At 42.3% G+C, this 20,785-nt stretch overlaps 2 protein-coding genes across 2 annotated transcripts in view; both read right to left on the reverse strand.

The window, feature by feature from the left end:
• Nucleotides 1–10,078, reverse strand: part of limd1a (LIM domains containing 1a) — an 81,027-nt gene extending 70,949 nt beyond the window's left edge. The window contains exon 1 of the mRNA XM_052146744.1: nucleotides 8,418–10,078. Within this exon, the coding sequence (XP_052002704.1) occupies nucleotides 8,418–9,513 (1,096 nt within the window). The 5' untranslated portion in view covers nucleotides 9,514–10,078. The remainder of the gene's footprint in view (nucleotides 1–8,417) is intronic.
• Nucleotides 10,079–11,573: 1,495 nt separating this feature from the next.
• Nucleotides 11,574–20,785, reverse strand: part of lars2 (leucyl-tRNA synthetase 2, mitochondrial) — an 84,643-nt gene continuing 75,431 nt past the window's right edge. The window contains exons 20-21 of the mRNA XM_052146740.1: nucleotides 20,424–20,551; nucleotides 11,574–15,471 (exon numbers count right to left, since the gene is read on the reverse strand). Of these exons, the coding sequence (XP_052002700.1) occupies nucleotides 15,292–15,471; nucleotides 20,424–20,551 (308 nt within the window). The 3' untranslated portion in view covers nucleotides 11,574–15,291. The remainder of the gene's footprint in view (nucleotides 15,472–20,423; nucleotides 20,552–20,785) is intronic.

Raw genomic sequence — 20,785 nt, forward strand, 5'->3', positions numbered from 1 at the left:
CATTATCAGAGCGAATGGACAAATAAATAACGTAGGAAGGAAAATACGGATATCTGAAAACATGTCATGTGATCAGTTAAGTGTCATATCTTATGCTGTTGTTAATAAAAATGTTTTGAAATAAATTAGGTTAAACAACATTCGTTACCATACCCACACCATACACAAGCTACAGTAGCCAGAGCTTATTTTCTCGGTGTATGAATATCACATGAACACGCACGGGCAAATAATGTATGTACTGTATGCAATTTCCTGCAAAATCTGTCCCGACAGCTTGAAAATATAAATAATTATTATAGGTTTATAAAAGTGCACTTGGGTAAAGAAAAGGTTTGGAAGATGGATTTTTGTTGTACTCGCTCATTAATAACATTATTTTTTAACAAACAAAGTTACATAGCATCTGAAATCAGAGGTGGGTAGAAACGCACACATTTACTTGAGTAACTTTTTGGGAAAAAATGTGCTTTTAGAGTAGGGTTCAAAGTGGGTAATTTTTACTCTCAAGTAAATTTCGAATTAAATGTAGTTATTTTTACTTCTTTACAATGGGTGCGTTACTGTCATTACATTACTGGGTTTAATTAATGTGCAATTTATTGAGAGATTATTGAATCAGACTTTTACGAGAGCGGAAGTTCACACAGCTGCACGTACTGAGCCGGTATCACAGACTGTCAACTCAAGTCAGTGCAGCAGCTAAAATTTTCTTTTAAAAATCTGAATTTGTGTTCTGCAGAAGAAAGGAAGACATACACATCTGGGATGGCATGAGGGTGAGTAAATGGTGAGTAAATGAGTATTTTCATTTTTGGGTAAACTATCTCTTTAAAGTGATAGCTCAGCCAAAATGTAATATTCTGTCATCATTTCTCTACCCTCATGATGTTCCAAACCAGTGTGATGCTTTGCATTATGTGGAACACAAAATATGTTAGACAGAATGTTAGGGACTGACAGTCTCACTCACCATTCACTTTCAAAATATGGAGAGAAAAAACATTCACTGAAAGTAAATAGTGACTCAGGCAAATATTCTGTCTAATATCTCCTTATTGTGTTGCATGGAAGAAAGTCATATGGGTTTTATAACAACATGATAGTGAATGATGACAGAATTTCCATTAATAACAATTCTGTAATACACGTTCAATGTGTATTATGTAATGGAATATAGGGGAGTAAACGTCTATTATGTAATTTGTAAAAGTAACGAGTTACTCACTACTTGAGTACTCTTTTAATTGGATACTTTCTTACTCTAATTATTTAAAGTAATTATTTATGTTAGTACTTCTACTTGAGTAATCCTTTTTTTGAAGTAATTGTACTTCAGTTTTTGGCTACTCTACCCACCTTTGACTGAAACTAAACTCCTCACTGATAATAAAACGTCTCGGTTACCTACGTAACCTCGGTTCTCTCTAGATGAGGGAACGAGTATTGCGTAAGATAGCTTACGCTACGGGAAAGATTCATCTTTTCTGAGATAGTGAAGCCAAAAAATTATCCTTAATTTTGTATCATTTGTCAACGCAGTGCAGCAACTGCAGACCTTGAGCGGGCTAGCTAGCGAGCTCATTGGTTGCTCTGCGGCAACTGCTGCAGCCTATAGACAAACTTGCGTGAACTCGCGCCCAATAAGAGGCGCCCGCGCGCTCATTGTCCCAAAGCCCGCCAGAATGGGCGTGGCTAGGGTGCATATAAGCGCAGTTCGTAGGCTGGAACCCTGGTTTTCATTGAATGAAGTAAAAATCGCTCGTGGCGCAAGCACGGCCAGCTACGCAATACTCGTTCCCTCATCTAGAGAGAACCGAGGTTACGTAGGTAACCGAGACGTTCTCTTACGAGAGGTTCTCTCGTATTGCGTAAGCTAGCTTATGCTACGGGAACCCATTGTCAACGCCGTGCGCGCCAAGCATCCACTGCATGAGCCCCAGGGGGGTGGGGGGACCCGGGGGAGCCCTTGTGAGTGGGGAAATAATATTTGGCCGGCAAGAGTGCGGGTCAGTGTGTGTGTGATACATAAGCACATAGTGGGAAGGGAAAAACAGAGCGGCGGTGCCGGTCTGTGTGGAATGTGTCCCATTATTGCAGCTCACCAGGGGAGCTGTAGCGTATTAAACCGCTAGTAGTTTTGCCTGCAGAGCGGGCACTTCCAGATTGTAAAATCTGACAAAGGTGGAGGGGGAAGCCCAGCCCGCTGCCACACATATGTCCTGAATGGAAATCCCGCTGGACCATGCCCACGAGGAGGCCATGCCTCTGGTGGAGTGAGCCCTAATGCCTAACGGGCATGGCAGGTCTTTTGACGCGTACGCGGCAGCAATAGCGTCCACTATCCATCTAGACAGTGTCTGTTTCGAGGTGGCGAGACCCTTGGTGCGCCCTCCGAACGAAACGAAAAGCTGCTCAGCGCGTCTGAAAGAGGCGGAGTGCGCAGTATACAATCTCAGTGCTCTGACTGGGCAAAGGAGATTTGTGTCGCGTTCGCTATCGGATGCTGGCAGAGCCGATAGGGAAATAATCTGTGCTCTGAAAGGAGTACCGATCACCTTGGGGACATAGCCGTGTCTAGGCTTTAAAATGACCTTGGAGTCACTTGGTCCAAACTCCATACACACAGCGCTGACAGACAGCGCGTGAAGGTCTCCCACACGTTTAACTGATGACAGGGCAGTCAGAAAAACGGTTTTGAGAGAAAGGTATTTCAAATCCACGGATTCAAGCGGTTCGAAAGGGGGGGCTTTCATAGCTTTGAGAACTACAGAAAGAGCCCAGATAGGAACCGATGGGGGGCGCGGGGGGGTTCATCCTTCTAGCTCCCCTGAGGAAGCGGATGACCAGCTCGTTTTTCCCCGTGACTGGCCGTGCAGGGGTTCGGCGAATGCCGCGATGGCCGCCATGTACACTTTGAGCGTGGATGGGGATCTGCCCTTATCCAACAGCTCTTGTAAAAACAGGAGCAGTGACGACACCCCACATGTCCGTGGTCCAGGTCTCTGTCGGTGCACCATTTTGAAAACACCGACAATTTGGACGCATAGTCTTCTCGTGGAAGGGGCTCTAGCGTGTATGGTAGTGTTCATTACTCCTTCTGGCAAAGCGACGGGTAGTCGTTGATCACCCACGTGTGCAGCGCCCAGCGCTCTGGGTGGGGATGCCAGATCGTGCTGCGAGCTTGAGAGAGGAGATCTGCTCTCACTGGGATGGGCCACGGGGCTGTCAGTGACAGCTGCGTAAGCTCCGGGAACCATGTCTGATTCTCCCAACGCGGGGCTATGAGGAGCACCGAGTGACGCGTTTCCCTGATCCTTTGCATTACCTGTGGCAATAGCGAGACGGGAGGGAAGGCGTAAAGCGGGCGGTTGGGCCAGTCCTGGGCCAGCGCGTCCTCGCTTTTCGAGAAAAATACTGGGCAGTGAGAGTTCTCTTCTGACGCGAAGAGGTCTATCTCTGCTCTGCCGAATATTTGCCATAATTTCTGGACTGTTTGAGCGTGCAGGGACCATTCCCCTGGGGGAACATTGTCTCTGGACAGTCTGTCTGGGCCGTCGTTCAGGTGGCCTGGCACGTACGTCGCCCTCAGCGAGCGCAGGTGGCCCTGGGACCAACTTAGTATGCGTTTTGTCAGATGGAAGAGGTTCCTGGATCTGACACCGCCCTGACGGTTTCGATAGGATACCACAGATCTGTTGTCCGAACGGACCAGGACGTGGTGACCCTGAATGACCGGGAGGAAACGCACGAGCGCGAACTCGACCGCTATCATTTCCAGACAATTTATGTGAAGGAGCTTTTCCTGAACTGACCATAGGCCGAAAACCGGCGAGCCCTCGCAGACCCATGTTGGACGCGTCTGTCGAGATGACTTTTCGGCGAGATACAGCTCCCATCGTCACTCCCCGCTGATACCATTCGGCCACCGTCCAAGGCTGCAGAGCTGATATACAGGTCTGAGTCACTCTGATCGGCTGGCGGCCTGTGGCCCACGCCCGGCGAGATGCGTGGGTGTTTAGCCAATGCTGAAGCGGGCGCAAGCACAGTAAACCCAGCTGAAGTACTGCTGCAGCTGAGGCCATGTAACCTAACACTCTCTGAAATTTTATCTTATCTACGGCGCGCGCCGTGTAGATAAGCGAGCCGTCATTGCCACAGAGTCTAGTTCTATGACTGAGGAGAACTGTCCTGTGAGACAGAAGCTCCGTATGTGACTGTGCCAAAATCAGCCAATCGTCCAAATAGTTCAGAATTCGCAAGCCCTGACTCCGCAGGGGTGCGAGCGCCGCATCCATGCACTTCGTGAAAGTACGGGGTGCCAAGGACAGGCCGAACGGAAGGACGGTGTATTGATAAACCTGACCGTCGAAGGCGAATCTCAAGAATGGCTTGTGACGGGGATTTATCTGAATCTGAAAATAGGCATCTTTCAGATCGAGAGAAATAAACCAGTCCCCTGGCGCACATGCGCGAGGAGTTTCCTGATTGTAAGCATTTTGAACGGTCTTTTGCAAGCACCTTGTTCAAAACCCTGAGATCTAATATTGGTCTGAGGCCGCCGTCTTTCTTGGGGACAAGAAAATAACGGCTGTAAAACCCCGACTCGCTCAGTGAAGGCGGCACTCTCTCTATGGCCCTTTTGCACAGAAGGTTTGCTATTTCTGAACGAAGCATGCAGGCTGCTTCCGTGTTCACAGTAGTTTCGAGCCGCGCCCTGAAGCGGGGAGGGCGGCGATCAAACTGTAGCAAATAGCCCTGTTTTATTGTGCTTAACATCCATTTGCATATCCCTGGGATAGCTTCCCACGCTTTGAAGCGTAACGCTAGAGGGTGAATGGCCGAGTCGCCCTGATTGCCGTACACAGCAGGCTGAACAGAATGTGTGAGCGCGCTTATTGTGCTTATGCATGACTGCTCGCAGACAGCAGGGACATGCTGTTCTGTGAGTGACTTCCCGATTGAGATGAATGGGGACAGAGTCACATCTGTTAAGTGATGCGCGAGCATAGTCACGGGCATGGGACTTACACATAGAGAGGTGTTTGCTGGCCGTGTGACAGAGCGGGCAGAGAGGGGACGCGCGCACGGGCTCGTGGGCGCGTTTACTGACTCTAACACTCGAGCGGGCTGTGCCCGCTTTATGTGAGTGTGCTCTGATAGGAACACGGGAAGTGTAATGCTTGTGTGTAGGGGTGAACACTGGATTGTGGGCACATTTTCTACACATAAGACATGTTTGCTCTCTGATAGGGACACGGGAAGTGTAATGCTTGTGTGTAAGGGTGAACACTGGATTGTGGGCACATTTTCTACACATAAGACATGTTTGCTCTTTACAAGATCTTTTTGTGTCGCCGTGAAAACGGCGTTTGAGTGCAGGCAAGCGGGTAGTAACACCGGCTTGTTGGCTGCTGAATTCACCACTGTAGTAGCCTGAGAGAAGGGGACTGACAGGGGGCGAAGCTTTGACGGTGGTCCGGCCGCGGCGGGACTGAGCCGTCGTTTTTTCAACAAAGCTAGGAGGACTTCAGTTGTTCAGGTTTCAGCGCAATCTTAGGCCGAGGCCCGCGGGGGGGCGGCGGTCTGCGGCGGCTGTCTGAGCGCGATCTGGGGCGGCCGCCCTGTCGACGCTGGGAAGTCCGGCTTTGTTGAGCTGGGCGCTGTGAAGATGCTCGTGCAGGAGGCTGGTTACGTGGGCGGCCTGCAGAGGAGCTAGCGCGGCGAGGCAGGAAGAGATTCATGGCTTGGGTGGCTTTCTGGACTTCCGAAAAGCGGTCAACAATGCCACTTACCGCGGAACCGAAGAGACCGGACGGAGAGAGCGGCGCGTTGAGGAACGTGGAGCGCTCAGCTTCTCCCATGTCAGCTAGCGTTAGCCACAGGTGTCTCTCGGTAACAGTCAGCGAGGCCATGCACTTCCCTAGGGCTTGAGCTACAGCTTTGGTGGCGCGAAGGGCGAGGTCCGTCACGCTCCTTAGATCTGTAACAGCCTCTGGGTGCCTGCCTTTCTCATCCCATTCCCGAAGAAGGTCCGTTTGGGGGATCTGCAAGACGGCCATGGAATGCAGAGCAGATGCGGCTTGGCCAGCGGCAGAATAGGCGCGGCCAACACAGGCGGAAGTAGTTCTGCAGGCCTTAGACGGGAGCACTGGCTTAGACCGCCATCTCGTGGAGGGCGGGCAAAGGTGTGCTGCTACCGAATCCTCGACCGGGGGGATGGAAGAGTAGCCCTTCTCGGCAGCGCCGTCCACTGAAGCGAGAGGTGGAGACGTGGGATCGAATCCTGGCCGAGAGAGGCGCGTTCCACGATTTAGAGAGCTTGGCGTGGAGTTCCGGCAGGAAGGGAGCGGCCCGGGCCGTGGGCGCCGCACGGTGACGGCTTTGAAGAAAGCAGCCGTCGAGTCTGTTGGGAGCCTGCTCAGGAGGCGGTGACCACTCGAGCCCGAGGCGGTCGACGGCCTGTGTGAGGAGGCTTATCAGTTCCCCTTCGACTCCGGCACGGGTCCTGCTGGATTCCTGGGCCGATGAGAAGGCATGTGACCACTCCTCGCTGTCCGAAGCCATGATGGAACAGCAGCCCTTGTCCTCCGCCTCGCTCTCCGAGGTGGCAGCAGTGCGGCCGCTCGGCGGCAACTGCGCATCCCGGGGGGGGCGGGGAGGGTGAACGCGATGCTCGAGGGAGAGGCTCCGGCGAGACAGTCGCTTCTAAACCCGGTTCCGGCAGCCTTTGGGAGCGGCGCTTCTTCCAGCGCGGCGAAACAGAAGGCGGCGCGGCGGCTTTGGTCCTGAGCGCTTCGAGTCGAGCCCGCAGGGTCGACATCGGAAGCTCCTCTCAGAGGTCGCCTCCGCCGTCAGCGAAGGCGAGCTCTGCATGCCCCAGTCCCAGGCAGAGAACGCAGATGATGTGGCGGTCTCCGGCGCTGAAAGGGGTGCGGCATGAACCGCAGGTGCGAGGCATCTTTAAAAAGACGCTCGTGCTCTTTTGTGAAGTTCACTGAGGAACTAGTTTGCTTTAAAAAGGATACGTCGCCGGATGGCGTAGCTCGCAGGATGGCTGAAGGTGGCGGCGGCCGGCTTCTTCGAACGCTGTCCAAGCTTGCTTGATGCCCCTCGAACGGCGACGCGGCTTCTTGCAGTTTCAGAGATGCGAAGAGCTTCGCTGAATTGATGAAAATCAGGGTTCCAGCCAACGAAATGCGCTTATATGCACCCTAGCCACGCCCATTCTGGCGGGCTTTGGGACAGTGAGCGCGCGGGCGCCTCTCATTGGGCGCGAGTTCACGCAAGTTCCTCTATAGGCTGCAGCAGTTGCCGCAGAGCAACCAATGAGCTCGCTAGCTAGCCCGCTCAAGGTCTGCAGTTGCTGCACTGCGTTGACAAATGATACAAAATTAAGGATAATTTTTTGGCTTCAATATCTCAGAAAAGATGAATCTTTCCCGTAGCGTAAGCTAGCTTACGCAATACGAGAGAACCTCTCGTAAGAGAACAACAAATACCTTATATATGGTTTTGAGATAAAGCCTGGTGGAGCTAACAATTGGTAGATATGATGTAGAGAAAAATATGAATGAATATAGTTTTTAACTACTGACTAGAAACTTTCCATAAATTAGACTTTAAAGGTGCACTCAGTAATGTTTTGTTTGTCGTCTTAAACACTTAAGGATAGGTGCATTATTCAAACACAATAGTTTTCAGTTAATAATGCCAACGTAAAAATTCACTATTCACAGTCAGCCATGAATACTTGAATTTATTATTTAAAGTGCCAAATAACAGGACAGTTACAGAGTTTAAGCAAATAGTATTCGACTGGTCATGTGATTCTAACACGGCAGCCCCATGAAGAGAATAAAACAGCTTTTATAGGCATCCTGATGTGACTGGAGTCTTCATTCAAGGAATGTATGTGATTTAATATACAGACTGTTTCTATTAAATATTTGCAATTATAATATCAATTTAAAAAAACATTATATATAAAAGTAATCCTTTTTTCATGAAAAATTACTGAGTGCACCTTTAACTTAAATTCATGGAAAATACAGAATTTCCCAGATTTTGAGTCCAACAAAATAATAATAAAAAAAATGTATGTAAAATATATACATGCATACAAAATGGGTACCTGCAAAGGCTTATCCATAGTGATTTAAATGTGATGAAATAAAAGAAAGAAGTTGAGAAGGAAAACAGGCCCAGGAATAGCTTCTGGAAAGGAAAAGGTCTGGAAAGGCTTCTTATATATTGCTCTTTCACACAATTGCACACAAATACTTTATAGCTCACATAAAGAGTGAAGGTCAAGTGGAAACACAGCCTGTTTTTCAATCAGCAAGCTGCTAAATGCAATTGCAGATGTTAAAAGGATAAATAGAAAAACACACTGGCAGTGATCATGTTGTGCTTACCAAAGTTCTCAGCCTTTGGCTGGGCGTCCATCTCCTTCTCCAGGCGGTCAGTTAGAGCTTCTACTTTTATTTCAGCCACAGATGCCCCCTGATCTGTCTGTATATGGAGGGTCTGACATGGCAGTTTGAGTGCCCGACAAGGGCTAGAGCATTCATCATCGGCAGACTCTACAGGAGCAACCGGTGTGGGAGTGGGCACGGCTGGGTTGGGCTGCCCTTGCCATGTGCTTAGGGCGATGCTCTTGGGTTGGGGCGACTCACCTTGCTTTCCTCCATGGGACTGTAGCGGTGGGGTCTCCTGTGCAGGTGAGGTGCCAACGTTATGAAGAATCCCGTTTTGACATGTCTGCCCACTGGCAGACCAGTGTGCAGGACTGATCTGCTGAGGTTTGTGATATGCGTCCCTGTAGGTTCCTATGGGTGACTGTGAGAGAGACTTCCCTGATGGGGCAAAGGTTTGAGGGAAGCCCTGGCACACTGGAGGAGTGACTCCAGGTGAACCTGAGGAGGAAGAGCTGTTAGAGAGAGGGGATGATGGTGTTTGAGAAGGGTAACTGCTCCTTGACGTCAATGTGCCAGGGGGGCTGCTAGAGGGTGCTGCACGGGCTGGCACTGGTGTTGGGTTATAAGCATTGCCAATCACCTTATTGTCATAACTGTTCCCATAACCCCTGATGGATCCATCATTTAGGGTGGCTGGATGATGTTTTTGTCCTTCGTGAGATATGTATGGATTCACACTGGCAGTGCCAGTCACTGGTCCAGACATGATGGGTGGTTTGGCTGCTGCTTCACACCCCTGTCTGTAACTGTTGATGGGAGGTCTGTCTTTGGTGTACAATGTGTTGTTATCTGACACTTTCTCCTGGCTTCCATTCATTCTTGCTGCCAAACTGCTCCTTGCCATCTCCTCTTGCTGCTTCTGCATGTGTATTTTAGTCATTTTGGAGGCAAAAACTCTCCTTGTTTCTTCAAAATCCGGGTTATTTCCCGCATCTCTCTTGACGCGAAACAAGCCGTCCTTCGACGCTTCATACATGTTCAGGTCCTCGATGAATTTACTCGCCTCAAGTCCCAAGTCGTCGTATTTGTCCATGTTTGCAACAGGAACCCGTTTAAAAGTACTTAAACAGGTAGAAAGTAATGTTTTAAAACGACTTCTGTCGGTGGAGGGTCTCCAGCAGTGAATTTAGGCAAACAATTTGATTCAAGACGCAAACTGACGGAAAACAGCTGTTTAACAGTTCGCCAGTGAAAAGCGACTAATAAAGCCACTCAAAATAACACACAAACTGTATTTAATCCAAATGAATTAGCCAACCCGCAAAAATACTCCAAATGTGAGCGGGAAAAGCTAATTCGACGAAAAAGCAGGCGACATTCTGTCAGCCTGTGAATAAAAGCACTGAAAATGAGGAGAGCGACCAAAAGCTGACCGAAAGGAAAAGGACTCGAGCTGAACTTTCCAGTGCACTTCAGTTCTTTCTCTCAGTTGAACTCCAATGAAACTTGACGGATTTTACCGACATAACAAACTTCAATTTAACAAACTCTCATCCACCGTGAACAAGCACGAATTTAACTATTCCTTTTAACGAACTCTTTTCCGCACTGACACAGCGCGCGACTCCCGGCTCAGTGTGATGACTCCACGATGACAATGAGAGAAGCGCGAGACATGGCTGGGCGAGAGCGCGCGACCATTTGTGCTGTGCAGATCGTGAGCGCGCAAAGAAAATAAAATAGCCTACCGACCGCTGTCAGTTGATTTGCAGTTTAATTTTAACTTGAAATAACTATACTGTCGTGTAAACATATGGGATTTGCTCACCACAACACATATGGAAATAATCCAACACTTGATTATACGTTATAGAGAATTTGACATCTAGAGTTTAATTTAAGATGGTTACTGAATTAAAGCCAAATTGCTCGGTTTTCAAAACATAGGACAAACAAATTTCATATTTTAGCCTTAATGAGCTTCTGCTTTTTAGACCAAATGTATTGTGAAATGGTAAACAAGAATTCCAGTACATTACATAGTAGGTTATACTGTATATTTACAACATATCCCTTCAAACTTCTTAGGTTTACGGATGAAGTGGTCCAGTGTTTTGGATACTTAAACATGAATGAATATCATTAGATAGCAAAATATTAAAGCAATTGGCATCTTTATACAAATGATGTTGGACCTTTTTTCAAAACTAACTTTTTACTATGCCATTTGTTTATTTTTACAATAACTTCAAATAAACTATATAGCCTAATAATGTGAAATGTTTTGTTTGAAAAAGGGTTGTTTGTGCTGTCTTTATAATAATTCTCACTTTGATATTTTTGTTATCTAATGTTTTACTCAGTTTAAATATACATTATAAGTTTCAGTGACAAATACCTTTTGAAGCCACTGAATTTTTAGCTTTAACTTTAGCACTATCAGTGGCGTATGAATATTTGAATATGATGCGAAAAGTACCACTATATTCACATTTGTATGAATGTCATGGCACCATTGTGATTTTTAGTGTATGTAGGAGGGAAGGCAAAGGGATGTTTTTTCCAACACAAACATTTTAGGTTAAAATGTATATCTATTTGTACAAAGGAAAGTATGTTAAGATGCTGTAACTGTTCACCGTTTCAAGTTTTTCAAAACTTTTATTCAACTTTTTGGTTTCACCTGTCCATTTCAATGGTCCTGTGGTGTAACAAATGACATTTTTAAAAGTAAAAAATGTCCATGTAGTCTCAATTAATATGAGGTAATGAAAACTAAATGCACACCAATAACAATATGATTTGTACAGCATGTCACACTCCAGGAAGGTTGAACCCTCAGATAGTCAGCCTAGCAGAACTGCAATGTTTTTTAAAGCAATAAACAATACCTTATATATATATATATATAAATGGTAAAAAATTACACATAACAATGGTCGACACTATCACAACAGCAGTTTTGTTTGGAAAAAACTATTAATATTGAATGCCACCACTTGCTAAAGTCATACTAGCTTAAAAATTAAGATTTTCCCATTGATTGCCATTGTTTTCTGAAGTCACACAAAATTCTCTCCAAAACAAAATATGCTTAAAATAAGTTAGATTTTTATTTCAGTTGTACAACCCAAATTCCAAAAGTTGGGACAGTGTGAAAAATGCTAATAAATACAAAAAGGAGTGATTTGTAAATTACATTCACTCTTTGCTATATTGAAAGCTCTACAACTACATATAATATGAAGTTTTACCTTGTGAATTTCATTGTTTTTTGAAAATGTACAGTCAATTCAAATCAGATGATTGCAACAATCTTCAAAAAATTTGAGACAGGAGCAATTTAAGACTAATAACAATTTGAAGAGTTGAAATAACAAGGTGATGTGAAACAGATGTTACACAGGTGAGGCAATCGTATATATAGGGAGCAGCCTTCAAGATCAAGGTTCATTCAAGACTTGTCAATTTGCCAACACATGCTTCAGCAAATAATCCAGCACTTTGAGAACAACGTTCCACAGACAAATAAGAAGAAAGTCATAGACACATGGGTTATCATCAGGGTGAGTAAATGAGTAAATGAGGTTTCACAAATGGATCTGCGACTCAAATAGAGAGACAGAACCAAACAGTCTTTACTGAGAAGTGCTGATTTCGAATCAGATTCTGTCTGTTCTGCAAACTTATCTTGACAACTCAGGACATGACTAATCCAAAGTCAAATGCCCTAATCAGAGGTTTTGTGAAAATATGAGCAGTGCTTACCTGTGCAAAACTCACCACCACAATGTTAGGTAATTGTGGGTTATTGTAGGGGTGTTGCTATGCAGTTGTTAATGTGTTTTGGGGTGTTTTTAGCATAAACACATGACCGTGCTTAAATGTGAGTAGAGTAAAACAATATATATGACACGATACACACGAAAATACAATGGCAAAAATATCCAGCTCATAAACAAGGAAAAAATAAATCCTTCTTTCTTTTAAAGTCAAAGTCTTTAATGTCTAAGTCTAAAGTCTTTTGATGAGAATGGGACTTCTGGGAAATGTATTCAACAGCGCTTTATAAGTGAGTCACATGCAAAAGACTGCCATTAGGGGCAGCGGTGGAGATCTATTTCAGACTGAATTATGCGTGGTTACTGAGTAACATGGTAAAGAACGTCCCTGAACAATAGAGGTACTGTCAGGTAGTGTCTCAGGACATCAATGCCCTGAAGGCCTGACACTTCACTTGATATGAAAGGCTACCTTTGTGTCAATTCTCAACATTTTGCTCCCTCAAGTGCAGAGATACATATTCTCTGATGCTTTTAGAGAAGGTCAAGCACTCAACATATAACGAGAAACAGTCATCACCATTTAAAGAGGCGCTAACTCAAGCATGGTATCAGTTAATGTTGTCATTGGGTTGGGCTGCCAAGACAGAGAAAAGGGACAAGATTACGCCAGTGTTGAAATGTGATTACTCAATTCCCTCCGCTGTCATTTCCAAAGGGAATGATGGCCATTTCTAAAGCTTTCTAACAGGACCGCAATAGAACTTTAAAAGACAAAGACATCTATACATTATCTTCAGTTTATTTGATTCAAAATGACTGACAGACATTCCAAGGCGTTAATTCATTTTATATAACTGAATGGCTATGAAGTAGTTCCAGGTTAGTTGAGCACAGTTCAATATCACTTTTACCACATTCATTCAAAATTGTTACAAAGTGTCAAATGAATGCCACTTTAAAGCAATACCAACGTCATCTTAGGACAACTCGCAAGATACTGTATGACTTTTATAGATACAGCCAATCATCAAACAGAATTTCTAATCAATGCAATACAGGCATAACATTTTAGCTAGCCTCATTTCCAACACATTATTTTAAGAATGGAAAAGTCTGCAGACAAATTTTGTTCCTCATTTCAAATTTATGAATGTAATTGACTGATGTATGATATATCAATAACCTGGAATACACTTCCCTTGTCTCGTTCCAAATGCCACTGCGGTTTTCTTTCTTCCATGATACACAAAATAATTAAATCTATAATTATTAGAGACTTATTTTCCTTTTAAAATCATTGTTAGGTTTAGGGTTTTATTAAGGGGTGGTTAGATTTTATAGTTAGGTTTGGTGTTAAAGTTTGGAAAAATTATAATAACTTTGTTCTAACATTGTTGGATAATTTATATTCCTGTATGGGAATAAAATGTGTTTAGTTTTATATGAACCCACTCATACAACTTTGCCATCTTGTAATATTATTATGACTTGTCTTGAGATTGGGTTGCCAATACAGCCTATCATAGCAAAGGAACCAGAAATAGACAAGGACACTGGCCAACCAAATTGATGACAAATAATATTGATCAAAATGACTTTTAATATTCATAGAAAGCACAGCAATTTCAGCAGCTGGGCAGTTTATGAATGTTACTATCATAGTATTTCATACATTTCAAGTCATGTACTTTATATTACATAGAACCTTTTTACTCCAATGACAGTTTAGAAACAGAACCCTAGGGTGATGCTTTTGAACTAATTGTATTTTTTTGTTACCAAACTTTGGATGTGCTTTAGTTTTCAATTAACATTTAATGGTCTGTTGTCAATTAGTGTTTTCATCATTGTTAAGTGGTGCTATATGGGGCAACCTATGGTGTAATGTGGGCCAACACTTCTCTTCCTATAGTGATAGCTCCAAAATGATGAAGGACATGCATTTTTTTATTTTTTTTTATTACTGGGCAGACTTCCTTAGCTACTAAGTTACGTAATCAAAATATGCACTTGAACAAGTGTTCCTAGAAGGGTAGTATGTTCCTTTTTTTTTTTTTTATGAGACCATGTCTGCCCAGAACATAAATGTTGGTAAGGTTTGACCGACAGGAATTAGTAAGATCTGTCTTGAGGGTGTGGACAGTGCCAGGTCAGTTTCAAGTCCAGCAGGATTGCAGGGAATTGAATTTCCGAAAGCACAACTTGACACCCTTTTCTGAAATTGGTCAATGGATTAAAATGTTCTCAACTTTTGGATATTTTTGGATATACATGATGGAGCGACACACACAATGACTACTACTTAGCTGAACAGTAGACCTTTCATGTACTTTGCTAAGCTATTTGAGACAGTGATAGACCTCGAGCACTCATTCCGGTAAGAGTGAGTCACCTAAATGGGGGTTCAATCTTGTCAGCGAGAGACGTTGGTTATGAGAGCTGGCAAGAATCTGACTGTGTCTGAAAGTACAGCATAGTCTCCACATCTCCATTTCAGGCAGTAGTGCAGGTCTGTTAGAGGTGTTTTAATGCCAGGCTAAAACTGGGAGTTTAGAAATAGCTCAGTACACAACACTCACACTGCCAGACTATCCTCTAGGAAGGGATGAGAGGTAGGGCTGGGCAAAACAATGTGATAGTGATGCTGGCATCCCAAACACCTGAAAAAACCATAAACACTGCAATAACAATGTTTTGATAATGAGTATATAACTTGTTTTGCAGAAAAATATCTTTAAAACAAAATAAAATTGGCCTAACCCTTTGAAACTCTAGAGCAAACATAGAGCAAACAGAGTCAGAATCACAGGCTTTCAAAAACAATATATATATACATATTGTGGAGAGGAGTGTTACAGAAAAATTTTAGCAACAAAGAGCAAAGTCATCATCAGACAAACAGTTAAATAGTCAAACTAAGTCTTCAAAACATCATCTGAAACTTCCAATAAATGATGTCCATTTTTGCTCCCTTTTGATTTAATGTTAAACCAGATGTTTTCCTTTGGATATAAGAGACTTGGGATTTTCACAGGCAGTTCATTCTGATAGCAAAACCCCTGTAAGGCACATCGATTCTAGCTGTGTCATTCGTCCACCAGGAAGTTAATGAGAGCAGTTCTGGGTGAGAGTATGGCTTTCCTAATGATGCGGTCAGAAAGAAGGCGAGCGCCCAGAGGACTCTCCATCACCAGCTCCTGAACCTTCTGTGCATCCTGAGCCACATCATGAGGTACAGATACACTCCCACACACCTTATTATTGATCTGAGGAGAGGATTGAACAAGCTGAAAGGTTACAAATTGAGACTGACTCGTTTAGGTGTTACGTGTGATTTTTAGTGTTGCTATGAGGTTGCTAGGAGAACTGTGTTGTTGCTAGGTGAGTCAAAAAGAGCCCAAAAAATCCTCCCAAGTCTCAATGATATTCCAGTCCCCAGATATGCAAGGAATCTTGTTAAAACGATCTCCGTTCACTTTTTTCCCACACATGATGTTCTTCCTTAAGATTACCTGTAGTTTTAATTTTTTAAAGCCGACAGACACATCGTGTTTTGAAGTAATTATGGTGTATCAGGGATGGACAATCAACAAAAACCCTGTATTCTTTGAAGCTGGATACCTTGATTCTGCTAGTTTGGGTGAAACTGGCATCATCTGCTCCACGGTGTGCACTTATAGTTTAAGAACACTACAATCTATCTGAACCAAAGCTCCAATGTCCAAAGCTCCTTAATCTTGAGGGATGTTTAGACAGGGATAGGGAAGCAAGGACAAAAAGAGTTTGAACAAAACAATCTTTTTAGGCAGCATCTATTGTTTTCTATTCTATTGTTCTTGTCTGTTCTATTCTACTTTATACTGTTCTTTTCTATTAAATTCTATTCTGTTGTTCTTTTCAATTCTATTCTAATCTATTGTATTGTATTGGTCTGTTCTATTTTATTCTGATTCATTATATTCTATTGCTTTGTTCTGGTCTGTTGTATTCTGTACTGTTCTTTTCTGTTCTATTCTATTCATTCAATTATATTCTTCATGCCTACTGTGTTCCTACTCTAGTTTATTCTGTTCTGATATATTCTATTATAGTATGATCCATTCTGTTATATTGTCTGTTCTATTCTACTCTATTTTAGGGATGCACCAATACCATATTTTTCTCTCCCGATCCGATATCCGAACGCTCCGTATCGGCCAATACCGATCCCAATACCAATATTGTTGTTTTTTCTTAATGAGCGTAGAATATCTAACTACTGAGCATCTACTGTACATCTGAAATTAAGTTTGTGTGGAGCACCCACAACCTGCACATCACTCTGAGCAGCACATGACAAGCCCATGCACGTTCTTATGCATGTGTGTAAATGATGTTCATTCAGGGAAGTCAGACAATATATTTATATAACACTGTGTTTTGCGACTCACAAAGCTATCATATATCTTCAAGAGTCTTTGAACAATGCGCACGAGTTATATGGACTACTTTAATGTTGCTTTAAAGGTTTTTTTTATGTCATTCTTTGAGCTTGACGGTAACCACCATAACTAACATGTGGTATCGGATTTGGATCAGGCTCATTGGAGCCGATACCAATCCATGTATAACATCGGTGCATTCCTACTCTATTCTGATCCATTATATTCTGTATAATTTGTTTAATTGTACTCTATTCTGTACTGTTCAGTTTTGTACTTTTCTGTACAAATCTACTCTATTCTGTTCCATTCTGATCTATTTTGGTCCATTCTATTTAATTGTTCTGGTCAGTTGTGTTCAACTCTATTCTGTTTTATTCTATTCTATATTACTTTATTCTGTTCCATTCTGTTCTATTGTTCTGTTCTAAAGAGCTGTGTTATGTCCTATTCCGTTTGTTTCTATTTTTGTTTTATTATATACGATTCTGTTTGTTCCAGTCCATTCCTGACTCTGAAATGAATTTTTTGAACACTGACTATGGCTGGCTGGATTCGTCTTCCTGATGAGATTTACTTACATGCGCACACACACACATACATACATCTCCAGTACATGGACGCATGCCCAAATATTTTCAAGTGGGTCATGGGAAGAAAATTCGATCAGCCTCCCAGAAGGTTTATGTCTGTAATAGCTAATTCAGAGTCCAAGCCTTTCACACACCTACTTACAAATTACAGAGTGGCTATAATGAAATACAGGCTTTTCAGTTAGAAGTGCACACTCTCCTTTTCCATTTCCCAGGGAACATACTATGTTGAATATTCTGCAAACAAACAACTTGGTGACACTAAATCCCAGAACCACTAAGATACTGATTGCTAAGAGGTTAGTCTGCACAAGCCTCTTAACATTGTGTGTGAGACTCAGAGGGGTGTAAAGTAACGAATTACAAATACTCACATTACTGTAAATAATTAGTTTTTCCCAGGAATTGTACTATTTTAAGTAGTTTAAAAACTATTACGCGAGTACATTTTAAGTGCTGTAACTACTTTTAATGTGCTATTTTCCCACCGTCTGTGTTCACTACTTCCCTGTCCTGAATTTGTTTTTATCTATCAACGTGAATTAAAATATTGTGACTCCCATCAAATCAAATCACTCTTGCAGCTGCAGATTTGGCGCCAACTGTTATGGATGTGGAGGATGCCTCAAACACAGTTCAACACCTGAACATCACAGCTGCACCTGAAAGGGCTTTTCGCAGTGAAAAAGGCCAATTGCTTGACTGTGTCATTATGTGTCACTGTGTCATCATTAATACTTCCTCTAATTTAAAGAAATTTATTGAGGTAAATTTTATTTCTGCTTACTAGATTCTGTGTGTCTATAATGTAGCCTATAATTTAACTAAATATCACTGAGATTATTGGGCTGCTGTGAGAGATTAAGCCAATGTTATCAATAAGGCTGGGCAATAAAGCAATCTTGATGTTTATCTAAAAAAAATAAAAGAGAGAGAAGTCGATATCAATGATAAACTTTTGAGTAATTTTCTATACTAAGCCTGGATGTTTTACATCTAGAACAGGGGTGTTCATTACATCGATCACAATAGCAAGAGCACCACTGGTTGGTTGATCTAGATAAAATATAAAATAATGACTTTTTATTTCCTGAAGCTGTGTGCTGTTTGATTGACAGGCGGCTAATGTTTGTGTGCTAATGCGGGTACATGTAACCCTAACCCTAAACGGTCAAATACACTTTATAATTCCGCCAATGCCCGGCTTGGTGAGGCATTAATATAAAATAAACCACTCACTACTTTTGGCTGAATAACTTGAGTAGCTTTAAAACTATTAATATAAAATAATAAAACAGTGATATGTTTTAGAATAATATTTTTTATCATAATATTGTTCGTTTTTTTTTTTTTATAATACCAACCCCTGATGTAGAGAGTGTGTTCATTTGTATAATAAATTACCAGGAAAGTAGAGATGATAAAATTATTTATAATTATGATTAGCCTTTTTAAAGATAGAAAAGTATTAACATTTGCAGAGCAATACTTCAGGCAGAATATTCCACCAGTCACAAACTTCAGAAAATTGTGCATCATGCATTAGAATGAGAACACAAATATTTCTGGGCTTAAAAGATACAAGAACTAAATCATTGAGGAACATTGAATCTCAAAAGGAGGACAGCGTTGCCCCCAATGTGCTACTTAAAGAAATAATTCACACCTCACCTCACCCTCATGCCATCCCAGATGTGTATGACCTTCTTTCTTCAGAACACAAATAAAGATTTTCAGAAGAACATTTCAATTGTGTAGGTCCATACAATACAAGTGAATAGATGCCAAAATTGTGATGCTCCAAAATCCACAAAGGCAGCATAAAAGTAATCCATAATACTCCAGTGGTTAAATCGACTTCAGAACTGATATGATAGGTGTGGGTGAGAAAAAGATCAATATTTAAGTCCATTTCTCCCTGCCCAGTATATGGCAATATGCATGAAGAATGTGAATCATCAAAAACAAAAGAAGAAAGTGGAAGTTAAAGTGGAGATTGACTGAGCAGAGGAGAATTGATAGTAAAAAAGGAATTAAATATTGATCTGTTTCTCACCCAACCTATCATATCTCTTCTGAAGACATGGATTTAACCACTGAAGTCACATGGATTAGGCTTTTATGCTGATTTATGTGATTTTTGGAGCTTAGAATATTTGGCACCCATTCACTTGCATTGTATGAACCAAAATAGTTGAGATATTCTTCTAAAAATTGTAATTTGTGTCCTGCAGAAGACAAAGTCATATTCGGGATGGCATGAGGGTGAGTAAATAATGAGAGAATTTTCATTTTTGTGTGAATTATTCCTTTAAAGCCCAATGTGGCCCCTATACCAAACAAATGCTCTACCGCCTCTATTGTGTGGTACATGACACGCCAAGTGACCCTGCTTTTTTATTTTTTCTTTGCATTCGTTGCATTGTTTTGAACATGTTTTATGCGCAACAATGACTTTCTCAGTTGGCATTAAGGTCAATTTAGACCCTACACATAACTGATTTTAATATAACTGTTTCATACATTATGATATTGAACATAACTTTTTCATCTTTTAATTTCTGTAATCATGTCACACTTTTATTTATTTATTTTAAATCAGATTCATGTAGTGTTTACAGTATCATAGATAAGTGACGTATTTTAAAAGTTGTCAGTCACAAACACCTATAAAATACAGATTTTTTATTCTTTCTGGCAAACTATAAAAGGGAATGTAAATTATGTTTCGTGTGCTACATTTTTAAATCGCAGCATCGAGTTTTTATTATAAAGGGACAACTCAGTACTCAATACTCACTACTCATGATTACTTTTAAATGAGCTACTCTTTTATGCTTGAGTAGTTTTTAGAACAGGTATTTTAACTCTACTCATACTACATTTTTTAAGAAGTAACAGTACTTTTACTTGAGGATTATTTTTCAGTACTCTTTCCACCACTGCTGACCTCTTTTCATCCCACACCGTTTGTACTACAGCTATGAATGACACTTCAAATCGTACAGGTTATTAAGGAAAGCGCTGCTATTACTTTTCTAAGTGATTGGACTTATAAATGATCATTTCTTTTGAAAAAAGACCAGAATATCAGAGACATGGGAGTGAGCTTTTTTGGATTGGGTTGTAAACTACTACCCAGAACACCCTAGCATCAAGACCGCACTGACATTTTGTTCACAACAGTGCATGTGTGCGACGTACCCGTACAGACACCTGGAGCGTGTCAGGGGTTTGTAGGTACTCTGGGTCAACACTAGGCCAGTGCTGTTGAAGAACATCTCCTTTCCGAGACAGCATGCTTCCTAAAGGATTCCTCACCTGAGACATACCTGAGAGAGGTTTCAATAAAACTGTTAATGTAACACCATTAATTGGAACACAGTGCAGTGATTAATCTAGCACAAAAACTGCACGCCATGGTCACATGAGATCTGAGATCCTGTATATTTAGAAACTAGTGCATGACCCCCACAAGGCCTTGAGGAAGGATGCATGTTTCCGCTTGTCCTTAGTGTGTATATGAGTGTTTGTGTATGCAAAGGTGCACTATTTGGGGGGATGGA

Source organism: Xyrauchen texanus, chromosome 17, assembly GCF_025860055.1.
Source record: "Xyrauchen texanus isolate HMW12.3.18 chromosome 17, RBS_HiC_50CHRs, whole genome shotgun sequence".
NCBI lineage: Eukaryota > Metazoa > Chordata > Actinopteri > Cypriniformes > Catostomidae > Xyrauchen > Xyrauchen texanus.